The sequence below is a fragment of the Stylophora pistillata genome, chromosome 6 (genome assembly GCF_964205215.1).
Source record: "Stylophora pistillata chromosome 6, jaStyPist1.2, whole genome shotgun sequence".
NCBI classification, from domain to species: domain Eukaryota; kingdom Metazoa; phylum Cnidaria; class Anthozoa; order Scleractinia; family Pocilloporidae; genus Stylophora; species Stylophora pistillata.
In genome coordinates, this window is record NC_142524.1 from 35858304 (window position 1) to 35874407 (window position 16104).

The following is a 16104-nucleotide window of genomic DNA, read 5'->3' on the forward strand; positions in this document are numbered from 1 at the left end:
GAAACCTAGACTGTCTATAATTTGGCCATTCGATTCCTTTATTACTGATCTATTTGACATCCTTGTATTTTTGGTGGTGACGGCAGCCCATATTACAGCTCTGAGTGCAGACAGATTTTCAGCCGTTCATCTTCATCTCAGATACCGGGAACTTGTGACTCAGAAGCATATTGTTGCTGCGGTTTTAACAGAATAGATGCTTACATCCGTTGCTTTCATTAACGGGGTTCATCCCGATCAAAATTGCTGGAATTATTATAATAGCTGTTACATGTGGCTGTATTTTTATTTACAGTGCAGTTTTTTTATTGTAGAATTTATTTCGCTGTACGGCGCCACGCGACCCGTATTTAAGCCCTTCAAGTCCATCAAGTGTCTCATTATGGTGAAATGGCAGTGAACTTTGTGAAGATAAAGAAATCAGCCCTATGTACATTCTACATGTACCTGGTGTTTTTATTTTGTTATTTACTTTGGCACTGTGCGTTTGTTGGAAGATCTTTTATCCATGAACCAAATTCTACGTTTTGGAATTTTCATCAGTACACTAAAACCCTGGTGTACCTAAATTCATCATTGAACCGTTCTGTTTACAGCTGGGGTATGAGACACAATGGACAAAGTATCATTTGCATACTGCGAAGAGCGTGGTGTTTTTTCAGTGAACTGCTCTTGTTTTGTCTTTAATTTATGTCATCGGCCAGTCGTCCTCGTTACGCGAAAATTACGCGCAATTGCGCAGAAACGTCGATTTTAACTACGAAAACCTTAATCTTGTTTCGTTGTCGATGTTTCATCCACCAACCCGAGGATCGCATACATATTTCTTGCTTTCAACAAACGATAGTGGTCAAAGACTTATTTACTTAGTTATATGTCTATTAGCAGATGGATTTCATTGAACATTACATTATACTTAGTGTAGGCTGTCTTTAAGTTCCATTAAGTTAAATGAAAAATTTTCACACCTATGCTATTTAAAGTACTTAGCTAATTCCCTTTGAAACGTCCTCTTATCGTGCACATCCCTTTCTATGGTTGATAGCCGAGAAAGGAGAACGGAAAACACGGACATGAAGAACTTTTGACGATGATCGTTCGTGCTTTCAAATATACTGTTTCACTGTAAAACTTGACAGATGTGACGGTTTCCATTTATTAATTCTTGTTTATTGACAGGAACTTACCAGAAAGCATTAGCATTTTTAGCCGTTCATCTTCATCTCAGATATCAGGAACTTGTGACTCCCAAGCGTATTGTTGCTGTGGTTATAACAGTATTTCGATTTCGGCTGTTGTTTTAATTGCACTATAATTTTTTATTATAGGATTTATTTCGCTGTGCGGCGCCACCCAAGCTTAATTCAAGGCCTTCAGGTCCATCAAGTTTCACAAAGCAATGAAATGGCGGTGAACTGTACTGAAATGTACTGCTGAAAAATGAGACACATTTGGCAATCCATCATTTGCATGCTGCGAAATGTGATCATTCGTCAGAACTGAACTGTTAAAACTTAAGATGATATTATTGTAGACTTTAAACGTGCTTTCTGCCAAAGGTTTATTTGTACTTTGTTTTTTATATCCAAAGTTTTTCCTAGAGATGAAGAGCAGAGGAGCTTATAAACTGTCTGCGTGTTTTCGAGGTTCTTGTTTCTCTCTCTGTTACGGAGAGTTTTCTAGATGAAATTAAAGCTGTGAAAAATAGACTTTACATTTATTTTACTTTCATTCTGTCGGAAGTAGACACATTCAGTTTTTCCCTTCTTATTTGTTTTGCCCTAGAAGAATTTTTTTTTTGAAAACAAATGGTTTTGGATTAAAATTCAACACCTGACCTCGGTAGAAACAGTCAATTTTAGAGACAGCTGATTTTCTGTACTTGATTGAAATGCATTTTCTTACGTCCCTTTTTTGTTGTGCTAGATTATTGTAAATGAGGTTTTTTCCCATTTTTATAGATCTCTAGAAGATGAACATTGGTGTTTTTCAATGTCCGCTTCAACAGCGAAAAGTTACTGTTAAAGTTTTTTTGGTTTCGATATTGGGTTTGTTTCGTGTAATTGTCAAAACGTAGGTCTTGTCGCTTTTAACAGAGTAAACAAATTAAAGTTTCTGTCGATGGAACTTGAGCATTCGCGCCAAAGAGGAGTTATTATGTTTAATATGTTGTTCTCTTCATAGCTTCGTTTCAGTTATTCGCTACAGCTGTCATTCTAGACTGCCATAACTCGCGGAATTTTCGAATGTAAAGAGGTGTTATTTTTTTTCTTTTCCAAAGTTCCGCTTACTGAAAGTGACACGCCGCCGCCTCCTAAGTACCACCTCTATCTTTCTGACGAAAGCGAACATTTTACCAATTCTAAGTCTAAAGGTCGGCACACACGAAGGGACTAGTCCCTGCGACTAGTCCCAGCGACCAGTTTCATGCAACTAGTCCCTTCGTGTGAACTACACATTTCTGTGGTCGCAGGGACCAAAATTTAGTCCCTGCGACTGGTCGCACGAATTCAAACTGGTTTGAATTCCTGCGACCAGTCGCAGGGACTTGTCGCATGAAACATATGTTGGTCCCTTCGTGTGAACTGTTTGTGCGACCAGTCCCTGCGACTAAACGGTAAATAAGCCAATCATGGGTCAGTATGATCCGTGACTTTCGGTTTTTGTAAACATTGCAGTTTCTATGAATTTTGCCTGAATTCTAGATTTCTACAACTGAGGAATAAAAAACTATTTCTAGTTTTGTAAACATATACAGATGTCTTGGAGCCGTTTTGATGGAATTTTTACCCTATTTGACTCTGTGTCTGTTAAAAATATTTAAAAAAAAATTAACAAAAACAGAACACGAAAAAGCATGATTAATCCGACTGAATAAGTGTAGTTCATTTGCGTTGATGTTTAATAGTGCCATAATAAAAAGTTACCAAATTTTCATTGTTTTCGTGTAACGCCCCAGACTAAGGAATATCTTTTGCCTCTTAATTTCCCCATGTTCTTGTGCAATTGAGTGCCCTCGTGTGAACGCCTTAAGGGACCAGTCCCTGCTACCGGTCCCTTCGTGTAAACCCTTCAAAGACTTGTCGCCGGAACTAGTCGCACGGACTAGTCGCAGGGACTAGTCCCCTCGTGTGTGCCGACCTTAGTTTTTAGCAAGTCTGATGACAAATTTTTTCTCGGATATGAGATCGATTTCTCTGATCACTGATATGTGAATTGACACATAATTTATATACTTTCGATGTGTATTAAATGGGAAAACGTGAAATGATTGGCGAACGTTGTTTCGGCGGCTTAAACATCGACCATATGGGCCACAAATACATAACAGGAAAGTAGCTATTTATCAGTACTGTGAATACCGTCGGAAGAACAGAGATAAAAAAAGCACTTCAGCATGGGCACGCGTGTCTTTCGATTTCCTCGTTGGCACCGGACAAAGCTGTCAAGTGCATCAACTTATTTATAAGTCTCTGGTTTCCAACTACTTATTAATCCTGGCTTTTGCCAGAGTTTATCATGAGGCTTTTCGAAGTAACTCTCCCTCATAACGAGCCTCACGCCGTTAGCAACCAAAAAAAGTCTAGGTATCCAGCAGAGAATCCGTACTTTTAGTCCGCATTCTCTACTGGATACCAGTGGCTTGCTTGGGTAAAATTTTTGATCGTATTTCGCTCCTAATCTGATAGAGGCGTCAACTTTTACACAATCATGTCATCATCCTATGGCGTGAAAAGGTAATTAAAGAAGCCGTATCCGAAAAAAGTGTACATGGCCGGCGCTTAAAAATAGTGACAAGACAAAGCGCTCGCCCGGAGTGTGTTGCGGCAGTTACAGTCACGTCGAAGAAACATTTCTTAGTCAACGCTTGCGGATTTAGTTAACTTCATTAATACTGACATAGGCTGCGACGCTTATTTACTACGACATTTAACTGGCTGCCTGAGTGTTTTGTTTTCTAATCAATTTTACCAGATTTTTGTTTTCGGATCGGAAACAAAGTAAATTCCAGAACCGACGACTTTTTTTCCGCTGTGTTCGGAATCTTTGACAGCTGACGCTTGGTGCTGTAATTTTTGAGCATCCGGTTACCAGTTATTGGGAATAAACTCGGCGTATTACAACCTATAATTTCTTTTGCTGTTTAACGCAGAGTCCACAATACATGGCGGCTTTTTCTCACTGATATTTTATGTCGCATTTATAGTTTACACACTGTTCCAGTTTTTTTAAACGATATTTATGCAGTACACATAAGATTCTTTGTCACTGGCCTTCATATGACCTATATTGGTGCCGGAATCCTCTAGATAGTTGCGAGAGATTAGACATTATAGGTACGATGTGATTAACGCACTGGTGTTGAAAATCTCTTTGCGCTACCTCCTCCGCAACGATGATTAAAATCGTGAATAAACAGAGACCGGGGGTAATAATAATTGTTTTCAAATCAAGATAGATGTTGAACAAGCTGACAAAGCTTTTAAACAGACAAAGACCAACTTTCGTTTAATGACACGTAACGAACAAGTTTAAACTCCCTTGAACTTTAACAGGGTTCGTACTGTCTTGCAAGTCTGTTAATTTCAGGGCAAGTCCCCCAATGAATTTAACCAATCCTTAGAAAGTCCTTGAATTTTTATATTCTAAAAGCTTCTTGAGAGGGGTGGGACGTTGACTTTTTCCGAAAAACCAACTTTAAATACTGAGTCAAGCGCTGTGCGCTAGAGTGGTTTGGAAATTAACATAGAGCGCGGTAGATCCAGTAATGCGTTATTGACCAAGCAGGAAAACTCAAACCTGAGCCAAGCGATAAGAGCCAAGCGAGAGCTTGCCTGCAGGTTACACAAAGACAAAATGGCTGCAACGCTGGCCACCGCAGAAAACGAAAAATAAGCAAGGGTTAATAGCCAATCAGCTCACAGAATTCGCTGCATCTTGCACCGCTTGCGAAGCCAGCCATATAAAAAGGAAAGATAATACATCGGCGTAATATAACTCTTAAAGCAAGAATCTCTCCCAACATATTCATCTAAGGTAGTAAAAGTTTAAAATGTTATGGAAGCTGAAAAAGAAAGGGTTCCGGTGTCGCGCTTATTCAGAGTTACAAGTTTGAATGGCCAAGGGGTGGGCACTTATTCAAGGAAATACGGTATATCGATCACTTGAGGCTGTGCGCGTTACTTCGTGTTGTTTCATACTTTATATTATCTCATATTAACCAGTTTGTCAGGAAATCAATCGTCGTCGTGTGTTTACGCCCTACAAAAACGTCGCATCAGAGTTTCACGATCTAGCTTCGCAAAGAAATGTACCAGCAGTGTTTTGCCTTGTGTTATTTATTGAGTTTTTTTGGCAGCATTTTTTGGTTTGATGTTCTCTTCCCGTCGCGGTTTGCAGGGCGACTTTTAACAGTAAATGAAGCTGTTTTCCAAATTTTTGTCTCAAACGACTATTTATTCCTGTCGCTCTGCTGTAGATATAGGTGAAGAGCTCAAATAACAGAAAAGTTTGCGTCACAAGAATTTCTTCACATTATATATGCCAGAAAACCTCTGAATGCCAGAACTTCAGCCTGGGTGAACCAGAAAGGATAGACAATACTTCCCTATATTAACCATCAATGAAAAGCTAAGTAAGTCAAATATCTCAGAGGCGCTCAGGCATTAAACTGAATGCCAAGACTTCAGCCTGGGTGAACCAGTAAGGCCGATAGACCACACTTCCCTAGATTAACCTGTGAATGTCAAAGAAAATAAGAATGTTAGGTATCCCAGAAGCACTAAGGGATTACTGTGAATAGCAGAACTTCCGTTCAGCCTGGGTGAACCAGAAAAGATAAACAACACTTCCCCGTATTGACCATGAATGAAAAACTTAAAGTATGCTGTATATCCCAGAAGCGCTCAGGCATTACACTGAATGCCAGGACTTCAGCCTGGGTGAACCAGAAAGGATAGACAATACTTCCCTATATTAACCATCAATGAAAAGCTAAGTAAGTCAAATATCTCAGAGGCGCTCAGGCATTAAACTGAATGCCAGGACTTCAGCCTGGTGAACCAGTAAGGCCGAGAGACAACACTTCCCTTGATTAACCTGTGAATGTCAAAGAAAATAAGAATGTTAGGTATCCCAGAAGCACTAAGGGATTACTGTGAATAGCAAAACTTCCACTCAGCCTGGGTGAACCAGAAAAGATAAACAACACTTCCCCGTATTGACCCTGAATGAAAAAACTTAAAGTATGTTGTATATCCCAGAAGCGCTCAGGCATTACACTGAATGCCAGGACTTCAGCCTGGGTGAACCAGAAAGGATAGACAACACTTCCCTATATTGACCATGAATGAAAAGCTAAGTATGTTGTATATCCCAGAAGCGCTCAGGCATTACACTGAATGCCAGGACTTCAGCCTGGGTGAACCAGAAAGGATAGACAACACTTCCCTATATTGACCATGAATGAAAAGCTAAGTATGTTGTATATCCCAGAAGCGCTCAGGCATTACACTGAATGCCAGGACTTCAATATGGGTGGACCAGAAAGGATAGACAACACTTCCCTATATTGACAATGAATGAAAAGCTAAGTATGTTATATATCCCAGAAGCGCTCAGGCATTACTCTGAATGCCAGGACTTCAGCCTGGGTGAACCAGAAAGGATAGACAACACTTCCCTATATTGACCATGAATAAAAAGCTCAGTATGTTGTATATCCCAGAAGTGCTCAGGGATTACACTGAATGCCAGGACTTCAGCCTGGGTGAACCAGAAAGGATAGACAACACTTCCCTATATTGACCATGAATGAAAAGCTATGTAAGTTATATATCCCAGAGGCGCTCAGGCATTACACTGAATGCCAGGACTTCAGCCTGGGTGGACCAGAAAGGATAGACAACACTTCCCTATATTGACCATGAATGAAAAGCTATGTATGTTGTATATCCCAGAAGCACTCAGGCATTACACTGAATGCCAGGACTTCAGCCTGGGTGGACCAGAAAGGATAGACAACACTTCCCTATATTGACAATGAATGAAAACCTAAGTATGTTATATATCCCAGAAGCACTCAGGCATTACTCTGAATGCCAGGACTTCAGCCTGGGTGAACCAGAAAGGATAGACAACACTTCCCTATATTGACCATGAATAAAAAGCTCAGTATGTTGTATATCCCAGAAGTGCTCAGGCATTACACTGAATGCCAGGACTTCACCCTGGGTGAACCAGAAAGGATAGACAACACTTCCCTATAATGACCAGGAATGAAAAGCTATGTGAAACTTTGTTATATATCCCAGAAGTGCTCAGGCATTACAGTCAATGCCAGGACTTCAGCCTGGGTGAACCAGAAAGGATAGACAACACTTCCCTATATTGACCATGAATGAAAAGCTATTTAAGTTATATATCCCAGAAGCGCTCAGGCATTACACTGAATGCCAGGACTTCAGCCTGGGTGGACCAGAAAGGATACACAACACTTCCCTATATTGACCATGAAAGAAAAGCTATGTATGTTGTATATCCCAGAAGCACTCAGGCATTACACTGAATGCCAGGACTTCAGCCTGGGTGGACCAGAAAGGATAGACAACACTTCCCTATATTGACCATGAATGAAAAGCTATGTAAGTTATATATCCCAGAAGCACTCAGGCATTACACTGAATGCCAGGACTTCAGCCTGGGTGGACCAGAAAGGATACACAACACTTCCCTATATTGACCATGAAAGAAAAGCTATGTATGTTGTATATCCCAGAAGCACTCAGGCATTACACTGAATGCCAGGACCTCAGCCTGGGTGGACCAGAAAGGATACACAACACTTCCCTATATTGACCATGAATGAAAAGCTAAGTATGTTGTATATCCCAGAAGCACTCAGGCATTTTTCTGAATGCCAGGACTTCAGCCTGGGTGAACCAGAAAGGATAGACAACACTTCCCTATATTGACCATGAATGAAAAGCTAAGTATGTTGTATATCCCAGAAGCACTCAGGCATTTTTCTGAATGCCAGGACTTCAGCCTGGGTGGACCAGAAAGGATAGACAACACTTCCCTATATTGACCATGAATGAAAAGCTATGTAAGTTATATATCCCAGAAGCACTCAGGCATTACACTGAATGCCAGGACTTCAGCCTGGGTGGACCAGAAAGGATACACAACACTTCCCTATATTGACCATGAATGAAAAGCTATGTAAGTTATATATCCCAGAAGCACTCAGGCATTACACTGAATGCCAGGACTTCAGCCTGGGTGGACCAGAAAGGATACACAACACTTCCCTATATTGACCATGAATGAAAAGCTAAGTATGTTGTATATCCCAGAAGCACTCAGGCATTTTTCTGAATGCCAGGACTTCAGCCTGGGTAAACCAGAAAGGATAGACAACACTTCCCTATATTGATCATGAATAAAAAGTTCAGTATGTTGTATATCCCAGAAGCGCTCAGGCATTACACTGAATGCCAGGACTTCAGCCTGGGTGAACCAGAAAGGATAGACAACACTTCCCTATATTGACCATGGATGAAAAGCTAAGTATGTTGTATATCCCAGAAGCGCTCAGGCATTACACTGAATGCCAGGACTTCACCCTGGGTGAACCAGAAAGGATAGACAACACTTCCCTATATTGACCATGAATGAAAAGCTATGTATGTTATATATCCCAGGCATTACACTGAATGCGGGGACTTCAGCCTGGGTGAACCAGAAAGGATAGACAACACTTCCCAATATTGACCATGAATGAAAAGCTAAGTATGTTATAAATCCCAGAAGTGCTCTGGTATTACTCTGAATGCCTGGACTTCAGCCTGTGTGAACCAGAAAGGATAGACAACACTTCCCTATATTGACCATGAATGAAAAGGAAGCTCTCACTGATTGATTATAAATAAATTGCATAACAAATACCAGTAGGCTGAATATGTTTTGTGTTATTGTATAATTCCACTATGATGCATGTCATTTAGCATTGCAGGTATAACCTACCTTAATAACTTTGCAGAATACACAGCACTCTGTGTCCAATCCTTGCTTGCAAAGTTCATTGATATATTTTTTGGCATCACCAGCTCTTTGCTTGAGCAGCATTATCAGTGTTTTGTAATCAAGAGTAACTGTCATGAAAAAAGACAAGAAGATAACAAGAAGTTGAAGTTAAAATAGCTACACCAAAGATCTCAGATGTTATACTTTCCCAGATATTTTCTAACACTGCCAAGCATAAAATGGATTCAATAATTACTATCACGTAGCTAGACATGTAACATAAAAACATTGCAAAAATAAAAAATAATAAGATAAAAAAAATATAAAGAGTCAAGATTGGCACACACAAATAACCTGGAAATTTAACTTTAAAGCATCTTCCATTAACTACTATTCCAGTTTTCTCAATGGCATCCCTCTGGCGATTTAAATCTTTTATCGTAGAAAAATAGAAATGAAATAAATTATAATACTGTCAAGACCCTATCAAGGAAACAAACCCGAAATTTCTCCTAAAGTAGCCATAAAAAGTGATCATAGCTAGAAGATACGTATGATGCACGATCCTCGCAGTAGATAGCGCTATTTAAGCAATAGCGAAATTCAGACCTGAAAAAAATCAGGCCTGTACGGGACTCGAACCACTGACCTCTGCGATACTAGTGCAGCGCTCTAACCAATTGAGCTAACAAGGCAACTGAGAGCAGGCCGTTAAGTTGATTCGTAATGAACCCGTGAAAGTGATAAATGAGATAGAATAAATATGTGAAAATCATATATTTTGAACTGCGGTATTTGATACGTATGATGCACGATCCTCGCAGTAGATAGCGCTATTTAAGCAATAGCGAAATTCAGACCTGAAAAAAATCAGGCCTGTACGGGACTCGAACCACTGACCTCTGCGATACTAGTGCAGCGCTCTAACCAATTGAGCTAACAAGCCAACTGAGAGCAGGCCGTTAAGTTGATTCGTAATAGAGTCCTTAAGCGGTGACGTCACGTTTCCATGGTGCTAAAAATCTCAGTTCCAAACAAGCGCCCATTCGATTCAAAATGGCGACATTATCCATCGCTTCGCTTTTTTCTTTCTTCTCAGAAGAAAAGAAATCTATAAAAAAGGGGGAAAACCACTTTAAGTCAGATCACATTCAAGCATTTACTTACCAGCAGGGTGTTTTACGAGGAGAAGTACACGCAAGCATGAAACAAAAGGTTTATAAAGTGACGGTGAGTTGTTATTCTTTGCATCATCGATCTTTTACTAGTAGCATCTTGCCGAAAAAACCGTTTCTATTTGCCGAACTAAATGCCATTAATCTTGACATCTTGCAGATTTATTTGGATGAAGAACATGAAATAAAATCAACCGAGTGTGAATGTCCAAGAGGCGTGTTTAAATGCAGTCACGCAGCAGCCCTCTTTATTCACGGTATTCACAAACTGAGCCGAACCGACGTCGAATGCCAGTGGCGGAAACGAAAGTCAAATACATCACTTTCAACTCAAGCGGTCACAGAAATGTTCCTCCCGCCTAAAAGGTATTCTGCTCTGTCGAGAAAGCCTACACAAGCTGACCGTTGCGCGTTGTACGAAGACCTGAAGGAATATGGGCGGTTTACGGGGCTCTGCTGGCTAATCAGCCCTGAGCCACCTATTGCTAACCAGCTTCCTTTTCCAACCATAGAAGAAATTATTTTCTCTGACGAGTTTCTTCAAGCCACTGGGCGTCAGCAGCAGCTGGACTGTTTGGTTCGCCTTTCCAGATTACAAGAAACGGACATTTTAAGGGTTAGCGAATTAACTGCTGGCCAGCGAGACAACCCGGCCTGGTTTTTGGCGAGAAGGGGCCGCCTTACAGCCAGTAACTCGGCTCTGTCCTAAAGGCAAAGAGGATCACTCCTTCACTTATTAAACGTCTTCTCGGGGAGTACGACCTATCAAGGGTAAAGGCAGTGCAATGGGGAGTAAATAATGAAGAGGAAGCCGTCAAAGCATTCACCCTGAAAACAGGGTTGGCAGTGAAAGGAACTGGAATCTGGTTTCATTCATCTGGAATTCTTGGTGCATCTCCAGATGGTATCATTGATGAAGGAACTGTTCTTGAGGTGAAGTGTCCGTACACGGAACGGAACCTAACAGTAGCAGAGGCAGTGGAGTCAGCAACATTTTGCCTTGAAAAATGTGGAAGTGGACAGGGCTACGCCTTGAAAAAAGACCATGTTTATTGGCACCAGGTCCAGGGAGAAATGTACTTCTCACGTAGGAGGTTTTGTTATTTTGTGGTATGGACCACAAAGGATATAGCTATTGTAAAAATAGAAAGAGATGAAGAATGGGTGGCAAACATTCCTGTCTTGACCTAATTCTATTTTGATAATATATTCCCTAGAATAGTGGAAGGAGAATTGTAATTTGCTAATTATGGTCTAGCTCTCTTCCTTTATCCTTTGAATGCCAAATGTCAAGATTAAGTTTTAGACTGTTTTTGTTGCCCAAATGAACACGAGGGCGTGATTTTCTCTAGTAGTGAAATAAAAAAAGGCTTGTTAATGAACGATATGTTTTAAAAAATAATGATACTCGTCGGTTTTCAGTCCTCAAATTGACCTACCACTACTAGTTTGGTGTGAGGGAGTTGTGGTAACAGGCTATACATATATTTGCATTTTTATTAATAAACACAAGGATAACATGGTATTATTTAAAAGACATGGAAAAATTGTACATCATTTAATGTTGTTTTCCTGGGGGGAAGGGAAACTCCCATATAAAAGTGATGGGATGCTCATGGGAAATGTTCAGAAAGACCCCTTAAGGGTAACTGTGGGCAGTACTTGCTTTTATTTTTATCCCCAAAAAGACATCCATTGTAAAACATATGTCAAAACTTCTTTTAACTTCTGTTCTCCTAAACATGATGAAAGAATTCTCGCAGTGATCTAATTTGACACCCTATGTACACCCAGGCTGTACCAGATGATAAATATTGTAATCCCTAGGAGGTAAAATCATCCCTTTACTGTTATATTAGAATGCCCCCACCCCTCTAGCTGTATTTTCTTCTAACTAAGCCTCAGTCTACAAATTATTTTATTTCTATTTGAACAACAATAATTATTAAAAAACTGTCCAATGTAGTCTTCAAGCATAAAACTACTCAAAAACCATATCTTCACATCCCTCTTTGATGAGAGGAAATTGCAAATTTACAAGTGCTGCACATAACTGAAACAAAATGTCAGCATAGCAGCGCAAATACGAAGGAATGAAGCCTAAAATTTTGAAGTCTTTCAGCCTAGCATTGGCTCTTTCGACATGAATCCGTGCTTTAGCTATGGCTTTTGTTTTCTTGACCTCACTCTCTGTGAAAGTTCCATTATTCAGAAAAGGTGGGATATTGACACAGACACCATGTGGTACAACATCCTGGATAAGGAAACCCTTGTCCGCCAGAATCATATCTCCAGCTGTCAAGTGATTAAGGAGTCCAGACTGTTGCACAATGGCCTTGTCTGAAATAGAACCTGGATACAGCCGACTGACATAAGTAATGACTCCATTTGGTGCAACACCAACTATTACCTTAAAGGAATTCATTCCTCTGTATGATGAATAGGTCGCATTTTGCTGACTCATCAATCCCGGTGCAGCAACCTCAATATCTGTGCAGTCTATAACAATCCGACAGGATTCAAATTGCCTGAAAGAGGAGGGTGCAGAGATCTTGTTTTTTTCCCGGGATGGAATCGACGTCATTAGGTCATCAAACAAAATTTCATGCAAAACATGAGTGAATGTTATAACAATGTTAGAAATTGTGGCCACACTACAATGAAACAATTGGGCTAGGTGAAGCTGTGTGTAGTTCTGTCGTACTTTCATTAAAGTGATAAAAATTTGATCCTCAAAATTGATGGATTCTACCTTCCATCCAGCAAAATAGTTCACGCTATCTTTAAATCTAAGAGCATGCTTTACAACAATATTAAAGACTTCTTTGGTTGGAAGACCTGTCTCCATTCGTACTACATCTCCCTCAAGCGCAGACACAGTGTACTTGTTCCTCTTATACTGGACAGTTTGGTTAAGTTCCTTTAGCTCCCTGTTGGCAAAGTCAAGCTCTGCTTCCAGGATAATCTCCTGTGTTGTTTGCAGGTTTTCTTCTGTGTCAGCTACTAATGGCTGTTCATTTTTTCGGGCAAATTCTATCATCTGTGAAAGAGACTCTACCTTTGATTCAGTATTCTTTATTTTCTTCGGCGGTGGACCCCTTTGTTCAGTAAATAACTTATGCTTATTGCGTTCAAACACTTCAGGACCATTGGCTTTCTGACCATTCCTAAAATGGCAGCTACATACTCTTGAGTACTTGCTGGGCTCTCGATCTTCTCTTCTGTTAATAACAAAACACCCGATTTAGTGATTCTGTTGTCAACAACATAGCCGTTCCACAACCAGCGAAGGCAAAATCGCGAAGCGACGCGAAACATTTCGTGAATCGATCAAGCACGTTACATAGCAGATCTACATTGGTTTTAAATGTATCTAAATTCCAAAAACACGATGAAGCACTCAGATTTAAGGTTTTGGCTACGGAAAATACAAAGCGACCGTTAAAAAGACAACTAGCTGAAGCTTCTATAATTCAGTATTCGATGATTCTCCCTCATGTCCTGATGTCAACTCTTCACCTGAATAGAGTCCGTAAATCTCACTTAAAATCACGTAATTCATCAAATTCTCACCGATTAAGGAATTCTTTTTGAATATCAGTTCATACCTTATGAGTCGAATCCATCTCTTGTACTCGTCGTTCTGCTTTGTAGCGCTTGGAAAAGCGAAGAACTTGCAAGTGTTGCCCTCCGACGAATGGCCACATGTAGGGGCAAAACAGTAAACCATTTTGCCCGTTTGACCCGCGTCCTTTACACTTCTTAAACAAAAGTTGATCCCTTGGATGACCCTTTAACCTTTCCTGTTTTTTTTTTACTGTCTTTTGTGGGATTACACTGGATAATTAAAGCTTTAGACATTCAAAACAAAGGAAGCGTGTCCAAAGCGCTCGCATAAGATATTTTGTTTAGAACTGCATTTTTTAGCGCCATGGTAACGTGACGTCACACTTAAGGACTCAATGAACCCGTGAAAGTGATAAATGAGATAGAATAAATATATGAAAATCATATATTTTGAACTGCGGTATTTGATACGTATGATGCACGATCCTCGCAGTAGATAGCGCTATTTAAGCAATAGCGAAATTCAGACCTGAAAAAAATCAGGCCTGTACGGGACTCGAACCACTGACCTCTGCGATACTAGTGCAGCGCTCTAACCAATTGAGCTAACAAGCCAACTGAGAGCAGGCCGTTAAGTTGATTCGTAATGAACCCGTGAAAGTGATAAATGAGATAGAATAAATATATGAAAATCATATATTTTGAACTGCGGTATTTGATATATTTATTCTATCTTATCTTCTATCTTCTATCTTATTCTATATATTTATTCTTTGATATATTTATTCTATTTGAACTGCGGTATTTGATATATTTATTATATCTCATTTATCACTTTCACGGGTTCATTACGAATCAACTTAACGGCCTGCTCTCAGTTGGCTTGTTAGCTCAATTGGTTAGAGCGCTGCACTAGTATCGCAGAGGTCAGTGGTTCGAGTCCCGTACAGGCCTGATTTTTTTCAGGTCTGAATTTCGCTATTGCTTAAATAGCGCTATCTACTGCGAGGATCGTGCATCATACGTATCAAATACCGCAGTTCAAAATATATGATTTTCATATATTTATTCTATCTCATTTATCACTTTCACGGGTTCATTACGAATCAACTTAACGGCCTGCTCTCAGTTGGCTTGTTAGCTCAATTGGTTAGAGCGCTGCACTAGTATCGCAGAGGTCAGTGGTTCGAGTCCCGTACAGGCCTGATTTTTTTCAGGTCTGAATTTCGCTATTGCTTAAATAGCGCTATCTACTGCGAGGATCGTGCATCATACGTATCAAATACCGCAGTTCAAAATATATGATTTTCATATATTTATTCTATCTCATTTATCACTTTCACGGGTTCATTACGAATCAACTTAACGGCCTGCTCTCAGTTGGCTTGTTAGCTCAATTGGTTAGAGCGCTGCACTAGTATCGCAGAGGTCAGTGGTTCGAGTCCCGTACAGGCCTGATTTTTTTCAGGTCTAAATTTCGCTATTGCTTAAATAGCGCTATCTACTGCGAGGATCGTGCATCATACGTATCAAATACCGCAGTTCAAAATATATGATTTTCATATATTTATTCTATCTCATTTATCACTTTCACGGGTTCATTACGAATCAACTTAACGGCCTGCTCTCAGTTGGCTTGTTAGCTCAATTGGTTAGAGCGCTGCACTAGTATCGCAGAGGTCAGTGGTTCGAGTCCCGTACAGGCCTGATTTTTTTCAGGTCTAAATTTCGCTATTGCTTAAATAGCGCTATCTACTGCGAGGATCGTGCATCATACGTATCAAATACCGCAGTTCAAAATATATGATTTTCATATATTTATTCTATCTCATTTATCACTTTCACGGGTTCATTACGAATCAACTTAACGGCCTGCTCTCAGTTGGCTTGTTAGCTCAATTGGTTAGAGCGCTGCACTAGTATCGCAGAGGTCAGTGGTTCGAGTCCCGTACAGGCCTGATTTTTTTCAGGTCTGAATTTCGCTATTGCTTAAATAGCGCTATCTACTGCGAGGATCGTGCATCATACGTATCAAATACCGCAGTTCAAAATATATGATTTTCATATATTTATTCTATCTCATTTATCACTTTCACGGGTTCATTACGAATCAACTTAACGGCCTGCTCTCAGTTGGCTTGTTAGCTCAATTGGTTAGAGCGCTGCACTAGTATCGCAGAGGTCAGTGGTTCGAGTCCCGTACAGGCCTGATTTTTTTCAGGTCTAAATTTCGCTATTGCTTAAATAGCGCTATCTACTGCGAGGATCGTGCATCATACGTATCAAATACCGCAGTTCAAAATATATGATTTTCATATATTTATTCTATCTCATT

At 40.1% G+C, this 16104-nt stretch overlaps 1 protein-coding gene, 1 long non-coding RNA gene and 1 pseudogene across 3 annotated transcripts; 1 reads left to right on the plus strand and 2 right to left on the minus strand.

Moving 5' to 3' along the window:
* Positions 1-5436: 5436 nt before the first annotated feature.
* On the minus strand, positions 5437-9574 carry LOC148729629 (uncharacterized). Of its 2 annotated transcripts, XR_015988530.1 has the most exons (3): positions 9382-9574; positions 9028-9155; positions 5437-6099 (listed from the first exon to the last, which is right to left on the minus strand). It is a non-coding gene; the product is annotated as an uncharacterized LOC148729629 (long non-coding RNA). The 2 variants fall into 2 exon arrangements; XR_015988529.1 differs by having other exon boundaries at positions 9028-9574.
* A 139-nt stretch (positions 9575-9713) lies between these two features.
* LOC148729630 (uncharacterized) lies at positions 9714-11739 on the plus strand (annotated as a pseudogene).
* Positions 11740-12102: 363 nt separating this feature from the next.
* LOC148729631 (uncharacterized) lies at positions 12103-14168 on the minus strand. Its single transcript, XM_088724566.1, has 2 exons — positions 13811-14168; positions 12103-13423 (listed from the first exon to the last, which is right to left on the minus strand). Exons 1-2 carry the CDS (start codon positions 13930-13932, stop codon positions 12184-12186), a joined length of 1362 nt encoding a protein of 453 aa, XP_088580692.1. The 5' UTR covers positions 13933-14168; the 3' UTR covers positions 12103-12183.
* Between the last annotated feature and the right edge of the window lie 1936 nt (positions 14169-16104).